The following is a 21,948-nucleotide window of genomic DNA, read 5'->3' as shown; positions in this document are numbered from 1 at the left end:
CACATCCTGTCTGGGCTTCAGAACAAGGTCAAGGTCAGCAAAGGCAACTCAGTGACGGCCTGTCTCAGGGTACACAGTAAAGAGGGGGCCTCAGATATGGCTCAGTGCTAGAGTTACTGATCTAGACTGGATGAGGCCTGTGATCGGCTCTAGTGCTGGGAATACAGGATGGTTTGTATTTTGCTCTTACACCCTATCCGCTTGCATTAAGCATAGCACTGGGCAGGTGATGGTGGGACACACCTTTAATCCCAGCACTCATGAGGCGCAGGGGCAGGCGGGTCTCTAAGTTCAAGGCCAGCACGGTCTGTAGGATGAATTCTGGGACAGCCAGGGCTACACAGAGAAACCCTGTTCTTGAAACAAACAAACAAGCAAAGGAGTAGCACCAGCCTTTAATTTTAACAGGTTTGTTTGCTTCCCAGAAATTCAAAGTCTGGAAAGTCTGGAAATTAATTTTTATCCCCCCCCCCACTTTGTGGGTGGGGGAGGGGGTCGCATGTATGGATGGGGTGGATGCCCTCCCACGCAGGAACGTGTGAAAGCCTGAGACTGATATGGGGACATCTTCCTCAATCACCTTTCTGTTTTGTTTCATGAGGCAGAGTCTCTCACTGAACCTGATAGGTGCAGCCAGACTGGCTGGCCACCAGGTGCCCAAGTTCCACCTGTCTCCACCCCACAGCATCGGGATTACAGGCACACGTGGCTTTTTGACATGGGTGCTGGGATCTGAACTCAAGTCCTCAGCCATTACTTCACCCACTGGGCCATCTCTCTCCAGCCCCCAAACTTCCTTTTTACAGCCAATAATTATTACAAGCACTCGTAAAGCGCACTAGGAACAGACTGCTTCGTGAGAGGAATGTGTTTCTTCTATGGTTACTTTCCATTTTGACACACACTGTTTTGTTTTGTTTTGTTTTGTTTTTTATCTTTTGTTCCAAACTTTGAAAGACTTCCCATTGGAGCGGATGCTAGCGCTCATGGCCCCGAAGCTCTCTCGGACTTAGTGGCTCCCCCCCCATCCCCGGCGGCTTCATCTCAAACCCGCTCATTCTTTCTCCTTTCCCCTTTGTCCTGTCTTTCTTGAATTCTGTTTTTCTAATTAAACCACCAAATCAGTCATAACAGAAGGTTCCCAGAACATAGTTCATTTCCTCACCCTTGCTCCCAACTCTGATTTATAACTGTCTTACGTAGTATTAATTAAGACAGATTTCATAATGAAGTCCCTCTCATTCTGGTATCGGTGCTGGTAAACTTGAGTCTGGCTAAGGGCTCTTTTCTTAAGCGCAATCCAGCATCCATGAGGGAAAAACATAATTAAGACCTCTAATGGAAACTTTTCAAATGCATGCTAGCTATGTATTTTTCGGGCAGTGTTTTGAAATGCGTCATGCTTTCTCTTCCCTCCCCCGAGGTATGAGAATGCTTTCCCGTGCTGTTCTGGGGAGCTCTGGGGAGGACATGTGATGTGGGGATTGCCAAGTTCAGGGCTGGGATCTTTATGACGCACTTGGCTCAGAATTCCGCATGGCTGTGAGAGAAGCTTTGGAGGTGACTGTTCAATAAAGTCATCCCGACTCCAGATTTATCCTACCCACCCACCCACCGCAGCTCAGAATGGCCACGACGTTGGAAAACGGGTTTGAGGGTCCTCCCTCATTTCTAGCTCTGTTGGCAGAAGTGCACACAGCTTTTAAAAGACCAGCAGCGTTCTACAACGTAGCTCTTCTTTTGTGTGCAAAGCGGGACCAAGATGGATTTTTGACATAGGTCTTAGATCTCTGAAAGGCTAGAATCCGTATCGGGGCAGAACACGGAGACCTCATTCTGTCCTAGTTGGGAAACTAGCTTTGCAGTCCTGGGACCACTTCATCTGTAGGATGCATAGTGGGCCAGGCCATTCTCTAAGTCCCTTGGGAAAAACAGCCACGTGTCATTGTTCCATTGAGCTGGAACTTGGAAACAGAACAAGCAGGCTAGTACAGGCCTTTCTCCCAGCATACTGGATGTGGCAGGTATGTTAGCAGGTGTGAAGCCTTGGTCGTAGCTCCCTTTGGGGGTCCGGAAGGGTGGGCACAGTGACATGCCAGAGACAGTTTACCTCACGGTGTTTGTGCTCCAGAGACTAGACCACTAGCAACTGAGCACAGGCCCTAGGGCATTTTTATCCCTGCAATTTGATTCCAAATATTTCTAGTATTCTTAGTGGTCTTTCTCTCTCCCCTAGAAGCTCTCTTCCATGAAACCTCCAGCATTTATTACTAAAGAGTATCATTGAGTCATTGAGTCAAGCCATGCAGGGTCTAAAGGAAACTGCAGCAGAAGGTGATGCACAGACCCAGTCCCAAGGCAGCATTCCTCCTGTGTCAAACGTTCCTGTAAGCGTTCTGTCTGGAGCGTCTTCCCTCTCATCCTGTCTTTATAAACTAGTATCATGTGAGGCCGAGTGCTGACGACCTTTCCTTTGTTGTCCTTCTCTCTCAGGATGATTTGACCGAATATGGGTTTCCCCTTAGCTGTCGCCTGTAGACACAAAATGCGAAGAGGTGTTTGTGTGTGTAGTGCAATAACAAGTGCTCCTTAGGGAATTTCTAGAACTAGAGGAAAGTCTGAAAGAAAAAATTCCTACCCAACCAAGGCGACGACTGCTCACATTTACTTTCTTCTTTCCTGTGTCCACGTTTTCTGTTGTTAAAATAAGCAAGAGTTTTGTGTACCATGCCTTCCAATCATTTGTCAGATGTGCTGTATAAATAACCCCACAATAAACACGTGTTTCTATTTTTCCTGATTACTTTCTCGGAAGTTTCTAGAGGTTGACACACAGCATTAGGGAGCTGAGCTTGCTTTATCGTTGTAGTCGGACGCATCTTCCCCGGTGGCCTGGTTAATGGATTCCACCGCCTAGCCCCAAAGCCTGTACCTCCCGCCATACTCTTGCCAACGGTAGGGCATGTTTCATTTTTCAGATCTTTGCTAACTTAATGGGAAAATGCTCTTTCATTATTGTGTCTCGTTTTACTAATTATAGGTAATATTGAAAGTTCTCACGTGCCTACTAGCTCTTTCTCTTCCCTTTCTTCTAAATTGTCTATTTGTTGTCTCCATTAGTGGAATATTTACCGGTTTCCTTTTTAAAATTTTATTATTTCTTTTTTTTTTTTTTTCGGAGCTGGGGACTGAACCCAGGGCCTTGAGCTTGCTAGGCAAGCGCTCTACCACTGAGCTAAATGAGAATGTGTCTTGATCGTATATTCGTCACCCACTCCTCCCAGATCCACTCTCCCTCCGCCCCACCCACCACTTCCCGTCTCTTGAATTTCTTTTCAGAAGAGACTAACAGCAGGTCCTACAGTCCTCCGGCTCGACAGTCTTTCCTCGCCCTGAGCCTTCAGTGTAGATGCCGTGTTCTAAATATACTGTAAGGTAGGGCGCCCCACAGTCAGATGGTCCCTGCACCTTGGACAGTGGGGGTCTCTATCTGTCTCTGTCTGCGACCAAAAGGCGCTTCTTTGAGGAAGGGTGAGAGATACACTTGTCTGTGAATGTAAGGATAACTGGTAAGGGTGTGGTCAGAGATTATACTGGGTTAGGAAGATGTCAGGGTTAGGTCCTCCTGGCTCCAAGGCTCACCAGCCACAGGCAGTTGGCTAACTTTACAGTGCCAGGCATAAACGTCCTCCTACTGAGTAAGTTTGAAGTCCAGTTAGGGCGCTGTTGGTCACCGCCAGTACAGAAGTTACCGCCATTGCACCTTCAGGAATATCTGCACTGCGGGCCGTTGTTAGAGTTCGTAGATGGTCCATCTGAATAGGACGCTTGATTGCTTTTCTCCCGTGGAAGGTGGCAGCTCCGTCCTATGCTTCGAGAGCTTATCCTCAGAAAGGAGGCTTCAGGACAGATTCAGAGCAGTTCCTCCAAGTCCTACACCCATGGTTTGTGGTATCTTCAGCAATAGGATCTTCTTACCATCTTTTTCTGGGAGGCGCTAGGGGCCGCAGTGTTAGCCTATATTGACTAGGGACCTTTTGGACTCCTGTAGGGAGCATCCTGAAAGGAGGTTTCCCACACCTGGCACCACTGGGTGTCAGATAGTCCGTGTTTGGGAGGAATGAATGAGAATGAATATATATATTTGACATGGGTGCTGGGATCTGAACTCAAGTCCTCGGCCATCACTTCACCCACTGGGCCACTGAGAAGAGTCCGGCATCTTTACTCTGGTCCTCCCATCCCGGGACACTTACTGCACACCCCCGTTTCACTTTCAGATATTCTTTTATGTGTCTCAGTAGAATTTTGTAGTTTTCATTCTATAATATATATATTCATTCTCATATAACATACTTCCCTGTGGCTTTTGTAAATAACAGTACTGTTATTTTTTCCTCTTCCTTCTTGCCCCTCCCTTCTCCCTCCACAGGGAAGTCTCTGCCACTAGTTTTTCACGGGCCCCTTCATAGCAGCCATATCTTAGTTGTTTCCTCTTCCTGTTTCTTTTCTTTCTTTTTTTAAGATTTATTTTATGTATGTGAATACACTGTCTCTGTCTTCAGACACACCAGAAAAGAGCATCGGATCCCATTACAGATGGTTGTGAGCCACCATGTGGTTGCTGGGAATTGAACTTATGACCTCTGGAAGAGCAGTCCAGTGCTTAACTTAACTGCTGAACTGTCTCTCCAGCCCCATTACTATTTTTATTACAACTTGCTTTCTAGTTTATTATTTCCATCTCATTTTTACAATGGCTTCTTGATAATTTACCTTTTTCTTTTGTTACATGGTTACTATTTTATTTTTATGTATGTGGACATGTGTGGACACACTTGTGCTACCGTCTGTCTGTGGAGGTCGGAGGACGCTTGCAGGAGTCGGTTCTCTCCTTCCACCATGTGGGTCCCAGGAACAGAACTCAGGTCATCAGGCTGGGCAGAGAGCCGAGCCGTCTTACCAGGCCCGTTTTCACTTTCTGTTTGCTCAAGTCTGAAGTCTTTGCCTTCACAGTTTATTCTGTCACATTTTCACTAAGAACCTTTTCCTTGTCTTACTAGGTTAAAATTCACTTCCCCTTTCTTGGTTGGTATGAATTTTAAAAGTGTTCAGCACTTTCATGTATTTGAAATTTATTTTGGTACATACTGTGGAGTGAAGAGCTAAACACTTTTATTTCAAGTAGCTATAGCTGGCCAGTTTTTTATGAGAGGGAGAGGGAGAAGGAGGGAGAGAGAATATGCATGCATATATGATGTCTGTTACATGCTATTGAGTTAGCTTTGTTTTTGTTTTGTTTTATTTTGGTTTTTGTTTGGTTTGGTTTGCCTGTCCAAGGCAGGATCAGCCTGTGTTTCCATTCAGTTCTTTAATATGTGGGGATGCGCCCAGGCTGTTCTGTCGCTTGCCCCTAATTCCTCCTCCAGAAACACTCACACCCCCACCCCTCTTCTTAGGACCTATTCTAGAACCTGATTTTTTTTTATTTATCATTTTGAAGTCGCTTTCCGTTCTGCTTTTGTTTTCCAGATGAATGGTAGAATCATTTGTATAAAGTTCTAAACTTCCCTTTGGGCTTTGATGAAGACAGTCAACCTCTAAACTAACCGAGAAGAGTCCGGCATCTTTACTCTGTCCGGTCCTCCCATCCTGGGACACTTACTGCACACCCCCGTTTCACTTTCAGATATCCTTTTATGTGTCTCAGTAGAATTTTGTAGTTTTCATTCTATAAGTTTGACACATTTTTTTATTAAGGTGTTCCCAGATTTTTTTTGTATTTTGATAGTTTTTTTTTTTTTTAATGGAGCCTTTTCCTTCTTTTGTACAGACCAGCATTTTTACTAGCACTTTGTCCACAGTGTTTGCCCAGTGCTGGCAGGGCAGTAACAGAAAAGCATCCTTCTTCCTCTCCCAGATCATAAGCACTGAGCTGCAAAATGAACCAAGCTCAAAAGAACTTTCCTTTTATACATAATAACCTGAGGTCATGAAAGGAAAAGTGATTTTAAGGAGCATCCAGCATGTTAGGTGAATGACTCTAGGTGACTATTTCCAAATGTCCATGTGCTTTTTGTCAAAAATTTGACAAACTTAAAATCACCCAAAACGACATTCATTTTCTTCCTTGTATTAGTTTGCTGAGTGGTTAGAACAAATTACCACAGAGCGGTAGGTGCAAAACAATGTGCTTTGTCATCTGTTCTGCGTGAGTGATGGCAGGAGTAGGCACCCAGCCTGTGTCGCTCAGTCACTTCCACTGGCTTCACCACATACTCCTGACTGACGTGGAGTTCTGTTCACAGCAGTCGCAAGCTCTTGTCCTGCCCCATGTTCAGTCACTAATACCTGACTCCCAGTCACACCTTGCACTTCCCAGGGTTGCAAGGCAGGGAGGGCAGAGTCTTTGGAGTTCAGGAGGTGATGCAATCAGGACAGAATGTCAGACCCTAGCTTAAGCCACAGAGGTGAGCTCTCTGGACAGCAGGAGGTGGGCAGCAAGGTGGGCAGGGGAAGCATGCCGAGCCTGCGGTCAGCTGAGGGTTAGTCATCTCCTGAGCAAAGGCCATGACTAGTACAGTGGGGTGGTGTGTGCCACACTGTGGGCTGATGTGCACACATCCTGCGTGTGTCTGGTATTTTTGGTTAGGTTATTAAAAGTTCCATGTCTAACATACCGTGTCAATAGTCAATAGTTAATTTTTCATTTTACCATATTCTGCTATGTGTCCTAATAAGTGTGGGAAGTCCAGTCATTTACTTACTCCTAATGTCTGGTGGTTGCTTATTTGTATGAAGTACGGAGTCCTTTCATCTTGACAGTGTTATCCAGGATGGAGTCACTCGGGGTAAGGCTACGCCTGCCCTGTATAGCAAGCATCTGGTAGTTCTCTGGGTGTGTCTAGACCGGGTTCATGTGAAGACCTGCCTTGAATGTAACAGCCACCATTCCACGGGCTGGAGTCCCAGAAAGGAACGTGAGCTGAGCACCAGCATTCAGCTCTGTGTGCATCCTGACTGGACGCCATGTGACCAGCCACCTCAGGCTCCTGACGCTATGACTGTGCTGTCAGAATGAATCTCCTCTCAAACCGTGAGCCAAAAATAAGCTATTCCTTTAATGGTTGCTGTCATGTGCGGCAGCACAGCAACATGGATGGAAAGTTATATTTTTTTTCTTCCATCTATAGACTCTTCTAGACATCTGTTCACGTATTCAACACTTAGTCATTAAACACCCCTGTGTAGCAGAAGCTGGGCTGAGGTCTGGGCACGGTACAGTGAGGAAGACTTCGGAGGGTTCCTTAGGCAGATGAGGAAAATCACTAACAACCACAGATGGCCAGCCTCGTGGACTGCCACTCTATCAAAGAAGCCAGGCTTCCTGTATCTATCTGCATACCACAGAATGAGAAAGCTGCTCTGTAGACCAGCGTCCTAATGATTATGGTGCTTGTAATGGGTCTTGGGGAGACATTTCCACTTCCTGTCTTCCTCAGGTGTTGAAGATTTCCTGAAATTCCTTTTCAGTCCTTCTCAGTGCTACTGGGGAGACCATATTCTCTAGAAGGAAAGTGTCTGGGGACAGGGCAATGCTGGGAGGCAGGTGACTATGGGGACCTGCCTAATTTAGATTCTTTCCCTAAATATTTGGCGGTTCCTCCATCCCCTCATCTAAGAAACCAAACAAGCAGAGTTTTCTCCTACACAGTCTCTTGGGTTTTTGTTTCCTGAGACCCTCATAGTCAATTCCTGCGCCTCTGTGCTTGAGCATAATGTAAATACTTAATTTGTTTAATAAATATCCTAAAATGGCCTCTTGGAGTTGTTACTAGGAGGGCACGAACCTTTTAAGTCACTTAGCCAGCACAGATCAACACTTAATGTCCTTAATGATGAGCGTGATCTTTTTTAGTGGCTGAAACGCTCCGTAATCAATGATGTGGCCCTGCCTGGAGGCAGGAGAAACTAGATAATGGGCAGAAAATGTCATGCTGGATCGGGCCAGTAATTTGAATCCCTGAAATCGGTATTAGTGTGGCAATTTATGGGAGAGCAGTTTCTTCCCAAGGCTAGGAAGGGCCCCCCAACATCTCTAATGTCCCTTAGTGATTTACACATTATTGAAACCCCTGGTGAGTCGGTGTCTGTTCTCAGCCTAAAGCCTAGAGACTCCGCTCCTCCTTGCTCTCACAGGCAAGTGCTCTGCCAGCCTCAGCAGGACGCTCACTCGCTCGCTTGGTGCTAAGGCTGCAGGGGAGAGGCCTGTCTGAACGGGGTGCAGGGATGTCATCTGCAATCTTTGAGACTGCCCTAGGCTGCAGTTCCTTTTCTTCCTCCGCCTCCATGCAAGCTCTGAGAATTATTGAGAAATATTACAGAAAACAAGCCCACACCTCTAATCTCAGCCTTTAGAAGGCTAGGGGAGGGGAGCATCTTGACTTTTGAGACCAGCCTGGGCTATATGTCAAAATTAAAGTGAGAGAGAGTGGCACAGCATGGTGGTGCGACACTTGCTAGTTCAAGGCCCTGGGTTCAGCTGGAGGGGAGGAGGGGGCTTTCCTACCTATTAAATTAAGAAGCATGTCAGGGTCCGGTCTTTGAATGTCCCCTCTTGCACTCTGATGGGGACCCTCATTTTATACTGACATGTGATTGGCCACATGCCATTCCCATGTGTCTCATAATGCTCTAAATGTTCAGAATGCCCTCTGACCTCTCGTCTTTCTGGGCTGTAATCATGTTAAAAGCCTGTGGTCATCCCATTTGGTGTGACTGTTTGGTAACAGGGAGCCTTCGTTAATTGAGTGCTTGTGATAATTTGAGGGGACGGTTTCGTTATGAACTGTGATCCCTTTTCCATGTTGTTTATTATTGTCTGCAGGCCCAGCACTTCTAAGTGCTAGGAACATGTGATGAATGAAACATAAATAATGTATTGTAATTATACCGAACTAAAGCCAAATCTCCAGTCAACCCAGTGGATGCACATCCTCAAGATAAGCGCTAAAGTGTAAGATCTACCTTCCAAAAGGGACTGTTTAAAACTGAAGTACCAACTGCTTTTAAAAACCTTCATTTTTATAGGTTCTCATATTCTTCTCTCCTGGGGCTGGGGAGGGGCTGGGAGTCGGGGCAGGGCTGGGATGGAGATAAAACTCAACTTCGAAAAGTTCTGCAATAAATTTTCTATAACCAAGGTATGTGGAACAAATCACTTGGGTTTCTGGTGAATCCTTGCAGGCCCCAGATGAGAGTGTCTTTCAGAATTTGGCCATTAGTCTCCAGGGGACAATAATGTCCTAGACCCTCCTTTGAAACATGGCATTCTAATAGCACCCCCTTGCCAGGTCTCCTGGTTGCTGGAATTCTAGGGAGGCAGGAAGTGGAGAGAGGAAGGGGAATTTTGTTGACAAGCAGGCTCTACCACGGTGAGTTTAGCTATCACAAGCTAAGCCCCCACTCCTACAGCGTGTTTTAGCCCAGCAACTCCCAGTGTCTCGTGTGACGACCACTAAATCCATGTCACACATAATGATCAGAACATTTTAGTTACTGAAGACTCATGGTTTTGGTCTAGCATCATTATTTCATTATTTATTTTAGTTCTGAATATTTTTTTTCCCAGAGCTGAGGATCGAACTCAGGGCCTTGTGCTTGCCAGGCAAGCAAGCGCTCTACCTCTGAGCCAAACCCCCAACCTTTAGTTCTGAATCTTATGGAGTGAATGCTTGTTTTTCCAGATGAATTTTAGATTTGATTCATTACATTTCTTTTTAAAAGAATAAGTAAACAAACAAGAAACTTCTCTACTATTCGTCTATTGCAGCTTCATAATAATCTATTCTACTCAAAAACATACATCCAGAGAAAATAAGCATTGTTTGACAACCGTGCCTTTTTCCTGACTCCAGGACAGTGTGGTTCTGCAAAGCGAGCTTCCCACCAACAGCAGCTAACCGTGTTATTAGCAGGGCATCTACAAATGGCTTAGTGTTTGCAGTTCACACTTCAGCTTCGACTCTATTCGGCTGCATTAGTAAAATCAAGCTCATTAGGCTGCATTCTTTGAGCCCCTGAACCCCACTCACTCCCCCCACTCCCGCCTGGCACTGTGCAATCTTCCCTGAATTACACTCGAAAGTTCAGCTCATTCTGAAACCTCCAGTCAAGGATGTGAACTTGTTGCTCTCAGGGAGGCCGCATCTGTGCACCGAGCCATTACGCCATCTGTTAAAACGGTCAGAGTTCGTTTCGTTGCCTCCTTTGTGGACAGACTTGGACCGGAAGAGCGTGTGTTATTGAAAACATAATTTTCCTCATCATTATGTTTTCTTTCTAGCCAGATTACAACCTGCTAGAAATCTATTGAGCAGAGTGAAAAGCTCTCCAGAATAGCTGTTCTTAAGAGATTAAATGATTGTCATCTCTGTCCCATTTCTTTTATCTCATAATCAAGTTCAAGATGATACTAGATATCTCAGCTGAAGTGATTATTTGAAATAGAAATGGCTTTATCCTGTTCGTACTTCCTACTGTTGAATGCCGGGCCTCTCTTCCTTTGCATTTTTATTTGTGGACGGTTCCTTGGGACCACGTGCAGGGTCAAAGACGGCAACTACTGTTTTTGAATGGCTAACTGAAGTTGGCTGCCTTTAAATGTTCCGTATTCAAAGGCACTGATACATGGCAAAGATCTGGTTCAGGCTCTTCACGTTTCAGAGCTAACTCATACTTTATCATCTGCTCCAGCCATTCAGACTGACAAGTGGGGAGCTAGGAATCTGAACGGCTAAGAGATTTTTCCAGTGGTCATAAGCTTTCTCCAAGGTTATAAATCCCAGGGCAGCCATGGTGAGACTGGAACTCCTATCTGGGCAGCTTCTACTGAACCATACTGTCGTTGGTGTAGTCAGAGGAGGCCTGGCATGGCCTTTGAACAAAGAGCCAGTGACCCGAAAGTACAAGAAACCAATTTAATTTTAAATCATTAGTTTAAGATGGTGTGTTGACTTGCCTCCCCCTCCTTGGAGCGGCCCAGGCTCTCCTGTTTTCTTACATCACAGTTTCCCTTCCAGAGAACTGAACTGAAAGAACAAGATAACATCAGTGTTTGTTAGCAACTCTGCTAAAACACTTGCTACAGAAACCGGATCAGACTGCCAGATGTGGGAGTTTGGGCCACATATTGGTGGCATTTTACCCCCCAGCCACAAGCAGTCAGTTGATAGTTAGACATCTAAACTTACATTCTTTTTTCCCTTTTGAGATATGCCTAACTTTAGTATATGTGCTGCCGAAGCGAGCACATATATGCCTAACTTTAAATATGATCCCTCAGTCTTAAAACTTTGTAGTTAGGAAAAAGTAAGTCTTTTAGGATAAACCACTTTGCCAACCGGGCTTGAATTTCCCACCCTCTTTTCCCTTCGCTCCTCATTCAGAAGGATCCATTCTGTCACTCCCTGGGAGGGAAAGCTGAAGGTTAAGAGTGATACTTAGTGGTTCAGCGGGCAAGTGTACTTGTGTAATCCTGAGATTCTGAGTTCAAGGCCCCAGAACCTACCTAAAAAGCCAGGGATAAGCCCAACACTGTTGGGGGTGGCGATGCAGAGAGAGAAGATTCAGTGGGGCTTCCTGTCTGCCAGCCTGGCTCCAGGTTCCCTAAGAGACCCAGTCTCGAGGGAATAATACAGAGAGTGACAGAGCAGGACATCTGGTGTCCCTTTCTCACCTCTTGGACATGCAAATGTATGCATATACTACATACATGTAACACACACAAACACCCACAGATAAAGTCTCCATATGACCGAGATGTGACCTAGTTAATAGAGTGCCTGTCTGGTCTGCACAATGTCTTGGGTTCATGCCCATCAGCACCATATGTGAATCCAGGCATGGTCACTCATGACTGTAAGCCAGGGAAGACAAGTTAAAGGTCATCCTGGCTATATACCGAATTGAAGGCCAGCCTGGACTATATGAGACTCTGTCTCAAAAAAAACCCACATGCACAGATAAAACTGTCAAAAGCAGACGTCATAACAGCTGCAACCAGCAAGTTGGTTCTTTAAATCACAGAACTAAAGAAAATAGTTCAGAATCTTGAGATAACATCCGTGGAGAAATTTGAATGAGAAAATCCCAAGAAATGATGGTAGTCCCCTTAGTCATGGTTTTACTTTCCCTAGATTTAGTTATTCAGCCCAGAGATATTAAATGGAAACTCCAAAAAGTAATAATTGACAGGATCTTAGCAGCACACCACTCTAGTAATGGGCCATCGTTCTTGGCACCCATGCCGTGGACTCACGCACTTGTCCAGCAGAGCCACCCTGTCAAGCCTTTTGCTCACAGCTATCCCTACCTCTTAGCTCATGGGAGGCAATAACTGTGAGTTGAATAAATGAATTTGTGAAATAAATTAATAGTGGCCCCAACATGTGACGGTAATAACGGTGGCATTTCATCATGATGCATCGTCACTGACGTGTTGTACTGTTCACCGTTGTTGTTAGTCTCTTAACAGTGCCCAGTTAGATGCTGCCGTAGACACTTATGAGCTCCAACATAGTAAACAGAAAGCTAGATGCTGTCTGTGTTCTGGGCATCCACTGGGGGCCTGAGAAAATAGCCACTCTAAACAGGTGGGCGGCTACCATATACTCATTGTCTCATCTACCAAGGTTAGACAAGATTGAAAACAGGATACTGGGTATAGTAGAGTGATTTCACTTGCAAATGGCAAGGAATCTTTTACAAAAGGCCTGAAATACCAGGGGATTCATTGGGTCAGTGAATAGGAGTCTCTTCACACAGGACAAGCTTCAAGTAGGTTTTGATTAGACTATGGCTTCCTTGGCTGTTCTGAACCTTCCCGTTCATGTGAATAGCTCCACTTTACCTTGAAAATCACCACTTGAATGCCTGTGCACGAACTGCCGACTGGGTAGTACTATTGGATGCCAGGACTGTATGGAGACTTGCAGGGAAGTCTCGTTATGGAAGGAAACAGCTGTCATAAGAGCAGACCTCCCCTTCACATCCCAGATGTCCAAACTGAGAGAAGCCCTCCGCTTGTAGACACTCTCCAGGCCTGCCTACCTTCAAATCAAGTTTTCACCTATCACTGGTGGCCGGAGTGGGGCTGGAGATGCCAGGTATTAAGTGCCAGAAGCCTTGTGGTAAGGGGGAGGGTAGGATTAGAGTAATTGACTTAGGCCAGTCTAATTCTATGTCTCCAGCCCAAGGCTGGGATCGGCTCCACTTAGGTAACAGCTGCTGCACTGGGCAGCTTGGGCATCGGTAAGTAGCTATCGGCACCTGCTTCTTTATTACTCCATTAGCACTCGGTGCTAATGAGGCCCAGTGTTCCCTGGCTTCTGATATTCTCTATTCTTGGTCTGGTCTGGGCACCCTTTTCCCATTCACTCATAGGTCATCCAACAGGTCCATTTAAACCGGCTCAGTCAGTTCTCACCTGCACCTCGCTCTCCCAAGTAGTCCTGCAAGCATCTTACGTTCAGGTGTGTGTTGTCTTGACAATGTGGGGATCCTTAAAGGCTGAATATTACTCTTTGTTGTTGACAGACTAGATATTACCGAGTGGATGTGTATGTGGTAGTGATGAGAAGTCTGCTGGTATGATTTCCTATAACTGTCACTTCAATTGTCTACAACTTCGAACTTGAGCTGTCTTTGTAAAGGCAATATCTAATTCGGTCTAAAAAGCATTTCAAAAATAGCTAAAGATGGATCTATTTCGAATCCTGAGATCCCTTTCAACAAAGTAAGAATCCAAAATGACATGCTCTTGCTGATAGCAATGTAAATGCACCATTCAAACGAATTTCATGTCCCAAAAGAAACCCTCAACTGTCTTTTTTTTTTTTTTTCTTTTCTTTTTTCAGAGCTGGGGACCGAACCCAGGGCCTTGCGCTTGCTAGGCAAGTGCTCTACCACTGAGCTAAATCCCCAACCCCAAAACCCTCAACTGTCTTAACCCGAATCCCTGCTGAAAACGTAGCCTGTGACAAAGATTTGAGGGTAGGTTATTGTCAGACAGACAGAGGGGAGAATCATCACAAGTGTCTCTTACCAAGTTCAGTACTACAGTGAGTGGTGCTAGAACTGCCTGCGAACCAATCCAAAGACCTCAAAGCTGACTGTCCAAGAGACAGATTAACAGTTTGTCCCAGTTTGCGCCCTGAATCCTAGTTCCTGATTGGCTAAGGGTGACCCTGTACGGCTTTAAAGCCACTGTGGCTGCTTCTCCTCCTTTTTTATCACCATCTTCTTCCTCCTTTTTATCTTCCTCTTCTTTCTTCTTCCTTTCTTCCTGCTTTTCTCCCTCTTCTTCATTTTGTGTTTGTGTGTGCACACACATGCCAAGTGTCCAAGCAGTCAGTCCCAAGCGAATAGCTGAAGATACATGGTGCAGGGCATGGCGGAGGCAAAGTGTTTCCAGCGATGGTATAAGTAATAGTGGGGTGCAGAGTCTAAGAGGAGCACAAAGGGGGCCAAGAGCATAGTGAAGAGATTGTATCCGCCCAGAAAAGACCAGAAATCATCCCATATCTCTTCTAATCTTCCCTGTGTATCTGAGTGGCTTTTCTTAACACGTGTCTTTAAAAAGGTAAAATTAATAAACACATTACCAAGGCAATTGCTGCAGAGCCCTGCAGGACTCTCATCAACAAAGAGGCAAGCTCGCCAGTGGAGAGAGCGGCAGGGTCCTCATAAGAGAAGGCTGCTGTGGGGGAAGCTGTCATTACTGCATCTTCAATTGGCTGGTCCTCTCTTCCCCAGCAGGGGCTCCTGGCTCGCTGGGTAATTTTTACTCTTCCCGTTCTGTCAATATGACAGTTTTGTTCCTAATAGAATGGCAGTTTTGACTTTCCTTTAAATTATTCCACGTAGAGCCAGAAAGAAACACACACACTCTCTCTCACTTTCCTCTTTTCCAAAAGTGCCCCCCATAAAAACTTTTCTCATTTACATTTTTGCTTCCACATTGAATTTCTCATTCATGTTTTTAAGAAAATCAAATACAGCGTCAGCTTCCAAAAACTATGCTTGATGACACCAGTGACTCACATAATTGCTGACTGTCAGTGTGTTTGCCGGGGACACAGAGGTGTCTGGCAGCCCTGCTTCCAGCAGCAGGACCCGTCCCATCCCCTCCCCGCCCCCCCGTGGGTTCAGTTTCCCATCTGAAGCCTAGTGTTGGCCAGACACAGTGCTCGGGTCATTCCTGCATCTCCAGCCAGAAAGCAGGTGCTCGGGTGATGAGCACTTGTTGGGAAAAAGGTCGTTAAGAGAATTGTTTCTTAATCTTTGGGTGCAAGCATGTGTGTATGATGTATGTTGTGCATGCATGCATGTATGTGAGTGTGGACGCATGTATGCTATAGGTCACCTGCATAGGTCAGAGGACTGCTTCCAGTGTACATCTTCACGTTCCACCGTATCTGAGACAGGGTTTCTTTCCTGTTGCTGTTCACCACTCCATGTACCAGGTGACCTGGCCTCCAAGTTTGTAGGGATTCTCCTGTCTCAGCTTTATATGGGTTCTGGGATTCAGACTCAGGTCTCCATACACCTGTGTCAAGTGCTTTATCCACAAAGACATCCCTTAGTCAAGACGTTGCTATAGTACGTGTGGATTTAGCTAGAACGTTCCCAATAATTACCTCAAACCATGGCTCTGTTGCCTCAGTAGTTCTGAACCGAGTATGGCTTGGCCATTCTTCCTGCCCCCTCCAGGAATACTTGGCAGTTTTGGAAATATGTTTAACTGGCACAGTGCAGGGCAAGGAGACGATTGTCACACTGACATCTAATGGGCAGAGGCCTGGGGTGCTGTAAACCTCCTCAGTGCCCTCCAGTCACGCTCTGCTGTGACAGCACTCCGGCACAAACCTGTCTGCTGACGTTGAGAAGCCGTGCTCTAGCCAGTGAGGATTTGTGCTCTCAGAAACAGGCTGCTTGTATGGGATGTTTACACTAGAGAGACACATAATGCTAAAGGACACTCTAACGTTTTCACCTTTCGGTGTGTGCATGCAGGCATGCACATGAAGGCCAGAGGTATTTGGTGTGGGTCTCACCTTCCACCTTGTTTGAGACAGAGACTGTTAGTTATTTGCTGCTGACCCACAAGATTCCTGCCATCTTCCTGTCTCTGCCTCCCTCTTCCTTGAAAGGGCACTGTGCTCACAGATATGCGCTACTGCGCGGTTCTGGTCCCCTGCTTGCACAGCAGCTGCCTTCCTTACCCACTGAGCCATCTCCTCAGCCCTCAAACAATGCTCTAAGACAGAATTACCCATCACTGGCCATCTCTAACCTATTTAGCACATAACCTCTAACTCCCACTCAAATGAATATAGGTATTTATAGGCCTGCAGTTGTCATGAAAATACTAGCCTGCATTCTTGTCTCCAGTTAAAAATGTCATTTTCGTAGTCTTTATGCCATTTTTAATAAAGGACATTGCATTGTTTTAATGTAATACAATCTATACGCCTTTCTCCCTTTGATTCCTTGTTTAGTTGTTCTTTCTTCCTTGAGTAACTTTGGAAAAGCCAGTATTCAAGTCTGAAATCTGCCTTTGGAAACCTGCCAAGAGTTGCTCTGAAATGATTTTACAACAAAAACAACTTTTCAAGAAATAAAGTGTTTTCAGGGCATTCCAAGAAATTGTTCTAATAGAAATGTTTCATATAAGAAACAGTACTTCAGAGAAACACTATTTACATTTTTTCTTAAAATAAGAACTCTTGGGGTTGGGGATTTAGCTCAGTGGTAGAGCGCTTGCCTAGGAAGCGCAAGGCCCTGGGTTCGGTCCCCAGCTCCGAAAAAAAGAACCAAAAAAAAAAAAAAAAAAGAACTCTTGGGATTGGGTAGACAGCTTGGGTAATTGGGTGCTAGCCTTGCAAGCTCAAGGACCTGAGTTCAATCCCCAGAACCCACATTGCCACATTGAGAGAGAGAGAGAGAGAGAGAGAGAGAGAGAGAGAGAGAGAGAGAGAACCAACCAGAGTGTGGTGGCGCACACATTTATAATCCAGGCCACTGGGGAGGAGGAGACAAGCAGACCCCTACTGCTTGGGTAGTCAGTCTGCCTTCTCCGCAGACAGGTTGCTCCTCAGCCCTCTCAGCCCCTGACTCCAGGCACAGGCCCTCAAGCTCCTCACAGCCTGCGTCTGTCAGAGGTGGTCAGCAAGAGAAACAGCATCCAAGGTTCATCTTCTGGCCTCCAAACATACCTGTACACACATGTGCACTCACAGGTGGACACACGCAAATCACCTTGTGTCACCCCACAGATTAATAGACAACACTGTGATCTGCCTTACAAGAGATCATAGCCAGAAGCCACACCACACCACCAGGAGCCAACCTTGTACAGGAGACAAAACAAGGATTCTCGTGCTCTTGAAAACAAGTGTAAGGCAGTTTTGACTGTAACACAATGAGCTGACAAGGGAAACATTGGAGTTCAGCCAGGTGGTCTGTCCAGTCCTTCCTGAAGGCCTCATTGTAACCAGCAGCGAAGGTCTTCTGAGTCCACAGAGGGTTGCATAGAACCTCACTCCATACCCTGTAAGAACCTAAACACTTTCCATACTCCTGCAGATTTCCAAAGAGCATCTGGCCCTCAACTCTCCCCATGAGTTAATTCAGTCGATGGACCACATTACCCTGCCCGTGCATCTCTGGGTGGGGGTTTAGAGGTGGCCCCTTCCCTGTGTTTTATTCCACTGGCTTCTTTCCTGTCTGTTGATAGTGGTAAGAAAATCTCGTTATTCAATCCCAACACCTCCTGGGAGGTAGTACACTGTCACTAATGCTATCACCTGTTTCCCAGCTCCTTTTATTCCATAAATTCGTTTATTGAACACACAGCCATTGCTGTGAGCTCTTAGCTATGAGCTAAGAGGTGGGGTCAGCTGTGGGTAAAAGTTCTTGCACTCTCCGAGATTATTTCTAGTAGGGGTAAAAGGTCATGAGCTATTTTGGCGCAGAGTGTTTGCAGGTGGCACTAAAACAGTGTGTCCCCACTTCAGAACCAGGCTTGAAGGCTTTACTGCAAACAGAAATGATGCTCCTTTTTACTTAATGGCCACTTTCCGCTCTCCACAGTGCCAGCTCTGCCCACCAGCCCATCTGCTCCTATCACACTGCCGCCAAGTGTGAGGGTCGCGGTCTTTCAGAAATACTGTTGTTGGTGATAAAAACCTGTGCGTCATAGCTTTTAAACTTTGAGCCCTTAAACTTCAATTTCCTCGTGTCAAGTTGAAATGACCAGATCTGTTCATATGTGTGTAACAGGGACAAGCACTGAATATTGCTCATTCTAAATAGAAGCAGGATATATCGGATATCTCTCCATCAGTGTGGGCACAGGACGTCCTCTTCAAGACATACAAGTGGACAGTGTACCCACCTTCCAGTTGGAATCAGCAGCACAGACAAGGATAGTTAAATATTAATACAATTACAAAAGGTTGTTAACAGAAAAAATGAGCAGAGAAATTCCTTTTTCTACAGGCTTCCAATGCCCAGTGAGTGAATGAAAACATGCTCTGAGTATCATCAGAAGCATTTTATCCTAGTAGTACATTTCTGGGTTATCCACTCTGTGAGGCTTACAGTTCAGACAGACCAATTCAAAGCAGAAAGGGAGGGGGTGCTATCTACCTAATCAAATACTTAGGCAATATGAAGACTCTTCAATTGTCTAATTTTATTAAAGGGATGGTTTTTATCCCATAGTCAGTGATGTGCGATCCTGTGATTATTTTCAAATCCCTTAGAAGAGATCTGACATTACATTCTGTGTGCTGCATAGCATGAAATCACCATGTATATTTCACCAAGAGATATAACAAGACAGACAGCCTCTGAATACGCAGCCATTTTATCCCAACTGCAACATCGGTTCTGCCCTGGGGCAGAAGGTTTTTTTTTTTTCTTTCTCCCTCTTTCTCTCTACTTCAAAAGAATGAAAAATTACGGACTTCAGAGGCTTTGGCATGAAATATTCACAAAGTTTATTTTAAGAATTCAATATTTTAAAGCACTCTTTAAAACTATTACAGTGATTAGTGGCTTCCTTGCTTAGGCCAGTCTTTGCTTTTAAAAGCCCCGCGTGCCGTGGTTGACACCTTCTGTTTCCTGCAGAATGTCATTTGTGTCAGCCACAGGAGCTCCACAGAAGGCAGGCCACTCCTAGTTTCAGGATGTCCCCAGCAGGAACTGGGACCGTGTTTAGTGCTGTCCTCTCAGACATTGCTTTCGCTGGTGGCAGAGCCAATGAGTTGCTGCTGCCGCTGCCGCCACTATTTTGTGCTTTGGTGACATACCTTAATCTCACAGAATGTGTGCCATCCCCTACTGCCTGTTGTGGGAACAGAGCCCATGTCTCAAGGGTTCCAAGGACACCCCGTCAGAGGCTTCCCACACCCTGAGTCGAGGTCTCACAACTTGGTCAGTCTTCATAGGAACTAGGAAAGCTTAGTTTATGAGGATTTAACCGTGATTCCAAGGATGAGTGAAGCCAGCCAGGAGTCATGGATGTGCGGTTAGCCGTGGGGGAAGCTTCTCTCTGCGTGCTGCCTTGGCTATGTAGGGAGACAACAGCAAGACGTGGTGGAGTTCTGACTTCCCAGTTTCACTCTCCTTGTTGGTGCTGCATTTGGACTGCTTTCTAGCAAGCAATGAGGTCCTTAGAAAACCCCAGGTCTCCTTAAGCTCAGTAGCTCTGTAAACTGGCCCAACCCCAGAATTGGTGCTAAGATTCTGCAGTCTGGGGGTGTAAGGGCAGTGTTGTATACAGGATGTTAGCACCACAGTTGGCTGCTAAAACATTTTTCTCTTATATATTTTATCTCACATTTTGTTATATGTGTGTTTATATATAATGGTATGTGTAGTACATGTTTGTGTCATGTTTCAGACCTCTAGATCAATATTTATGCCACTTTTGTTTGAGATGGAGTTGCAAATATCCCAGACTTGCCTCAAACTCACCATGTAAATAAGGATGACCTTGAACTTCTCATCCTCTTGCCCCCACCACCCTAGTGCTGGAATTATAGGTGTGCCCCACTATTCCCAGTTTTACGCAGCCTTAGGGGTGAAACCCAGGGCTTCATGCATGGCCGTCAGGCACCCCATCAACAGCTACAGCCCCGGCCCCTGATTCCTCCTTTTCTTGATTAGCTTTTGCATTTAGATCCATCCCTCAGTGCATTGCCTGTGTGTTCTGTAAGTTTTAATAAAATACCTCTTCTTTCCTTCACACCTTAGGTGTTAGCAGTGTAGTGGGAGGAAACATAGACAGCAACTTTGGCCTTCAACATAAGATTGGTCCCTCCCTCATGCTAACATACAGAGAAGGAAGATTCTAGTGTGCTGCGGATATGGAGATCCTGACAGGAATACTGTGTGAATAAATTCCTATGTCATTTTCCAGGGAGGCAGATCAAGACTCAGATGGTCACGTCAGCTTCCGAGACTTTGAATACGCCATGAACCATGGGAAGGCAAAATGAGCCAGGCCGGACACTTGTGAACTACTTCTGGAGAACCTGTGCAGATGGATGAACTGTAATCTAGTAATCACACAGACCACACTCTAGGAAGGGCATGACACTGTGTACTTGTGCGTTAACTCTTAGCTATAGGTTTGGAATGTTGATATTGGACCTAGAGGTGGGACTCTCCTTCTGTGTCTCTACCAGCCCAGTGGGTTTCGGGGGGTTTTCCCTTCCTACTCTAGTCAGCTCTGCCTCCTCCACACTGTGAGTTGAAGGCTCTGCTCACTCCACATGCGTCCCTCGCTCTCATCAGCTCCGGGGAGGGTTCGCTTTGCTCTGCTAGTGGTGTCACTGCCATTCACTTGCTCCACCTTGGCTGAAGGTCAAGCTTCCTGAGTCCAAGCCATGAGCCAGTGCTGGGAAAACAGAGACTTCCTCAGACAATGTCCCCGGAGTAGCGATCGGTGCACAGGGCACCAGTGTGCACAGCATAGGAAGCAGCTCGTGTGGGCGCCAGCATTCTTCATACAGAGAAGGCCAGAATGCAGTTGGGGTCTTAATGGGCAGAAGGGTGTGATTTTTGGGTCCCTTTAGCATAGCCTGGGCCTGAGCCTGGGCTTCTTCCTTCAGAGCAGCCGGCTGGAGAAGCGGGCCAGCAGCCCTCTGCTGCATACTTCCAGTTCTGGGTAGTTTTGCCGAGTACCTGGAGATTCAGCCATCCTAGGGTTAGGAGGCTCTACATCCCGCCATGCCCCAGCGCGCCGGTGACTACCTTCCCGGACCTCATGGAGGCACAACATAGCATCTACTAAAAAGAATTCTGAAATACTGATATTATCACTGTAAGTGTTTCACAACATTAACATTTGTAAAATAATTAATGTAATTTATGTCTCTAAAGTGTTAAACATTAAAAGATCAAGTAAAAATATAAATTTATGTCTTTAAGTGTTAAACATTAAAAGATCAAGTAAAAATATAAATTTGTATGCAAACATTAAACAAGCTTCATGCTCATATAAATTATTAGCAGGTAGCCTTAAGAAAAATAAAGTTTTTAGCTGTGCTAAAGCAGAGGAACCTAAGGAGATGGGATAACTAAATGCAATTTGACTTAAATGTAATTTGGCCTCCTAAATGGGCCCCTATGGAGCATATGGTAGATCTGAACCAGGCTGGGCTTTCTCTGCTACTTGTGATGCGTGAGAGACTGGGTGACGGATAGATAGGACTTCTACTGTTTTCATGATTTGTCTATAAATCTAAAATTATCCTCAAACTGAGTTTGTTAAAAATTAAAGGTTTATTCAAACATTCATAAACTAAATGAAGAAGCAATGAAAATAATTTCTGAACATGAATGAAATATTATTTCAGAGGCAGAAATGAATTACTG

General features: G+C 45.5%; 1 protein-coding gene across 3 annotated transcripts in view; it reads left to right on the top strand.

The window, feature by feature from the left end:
- Efcab11 (EF-hand calcium binding domain 11) overlaps nucleotides 1-21,575 on the top strand; it is a 159,180-nt gene extending 137,605 nt beyond the window's left edge. For 2 of the 3 annotated variants that reach the window (XM_087554314.1, XM_087554313.1), the window contains exon 6: nucleotides 20,489-21,575. In XM_087554314.1, the coding sequence (XP_087410440.1) occupies nucleotides 20,489-20,567 (79 nt within the window). In that variant the 3' untranslated portion in view covers nucleotides 20,568-21,575. 3 annotated transcript variants of the gene reach the window in all.
- Nucleotides 21,576-21,948: the final 373 nt, after the last annotated feature.

The sequence above is a fragment of the Rattus norvegicus genome, chromosome 6 (genome assembly GCF_021556685.1).
Source record: "Rattus norvegicus strain SHRSP/BbbUtx chromosome 6, alternate assembly SHRSP_T2T, whole genome shotgun sequence".
Lineage (NCBI taxonomy): Eukaryota > Metazoa > Chordata > Mammalia > Rodentia > Muridae > Rattus > Rattus norvegicus.
The sequence above is the reverse complement of the archived record's forward strand: the minus strand, read 5'-3'. Positions and strand labels throughout refer to the sequence as shown.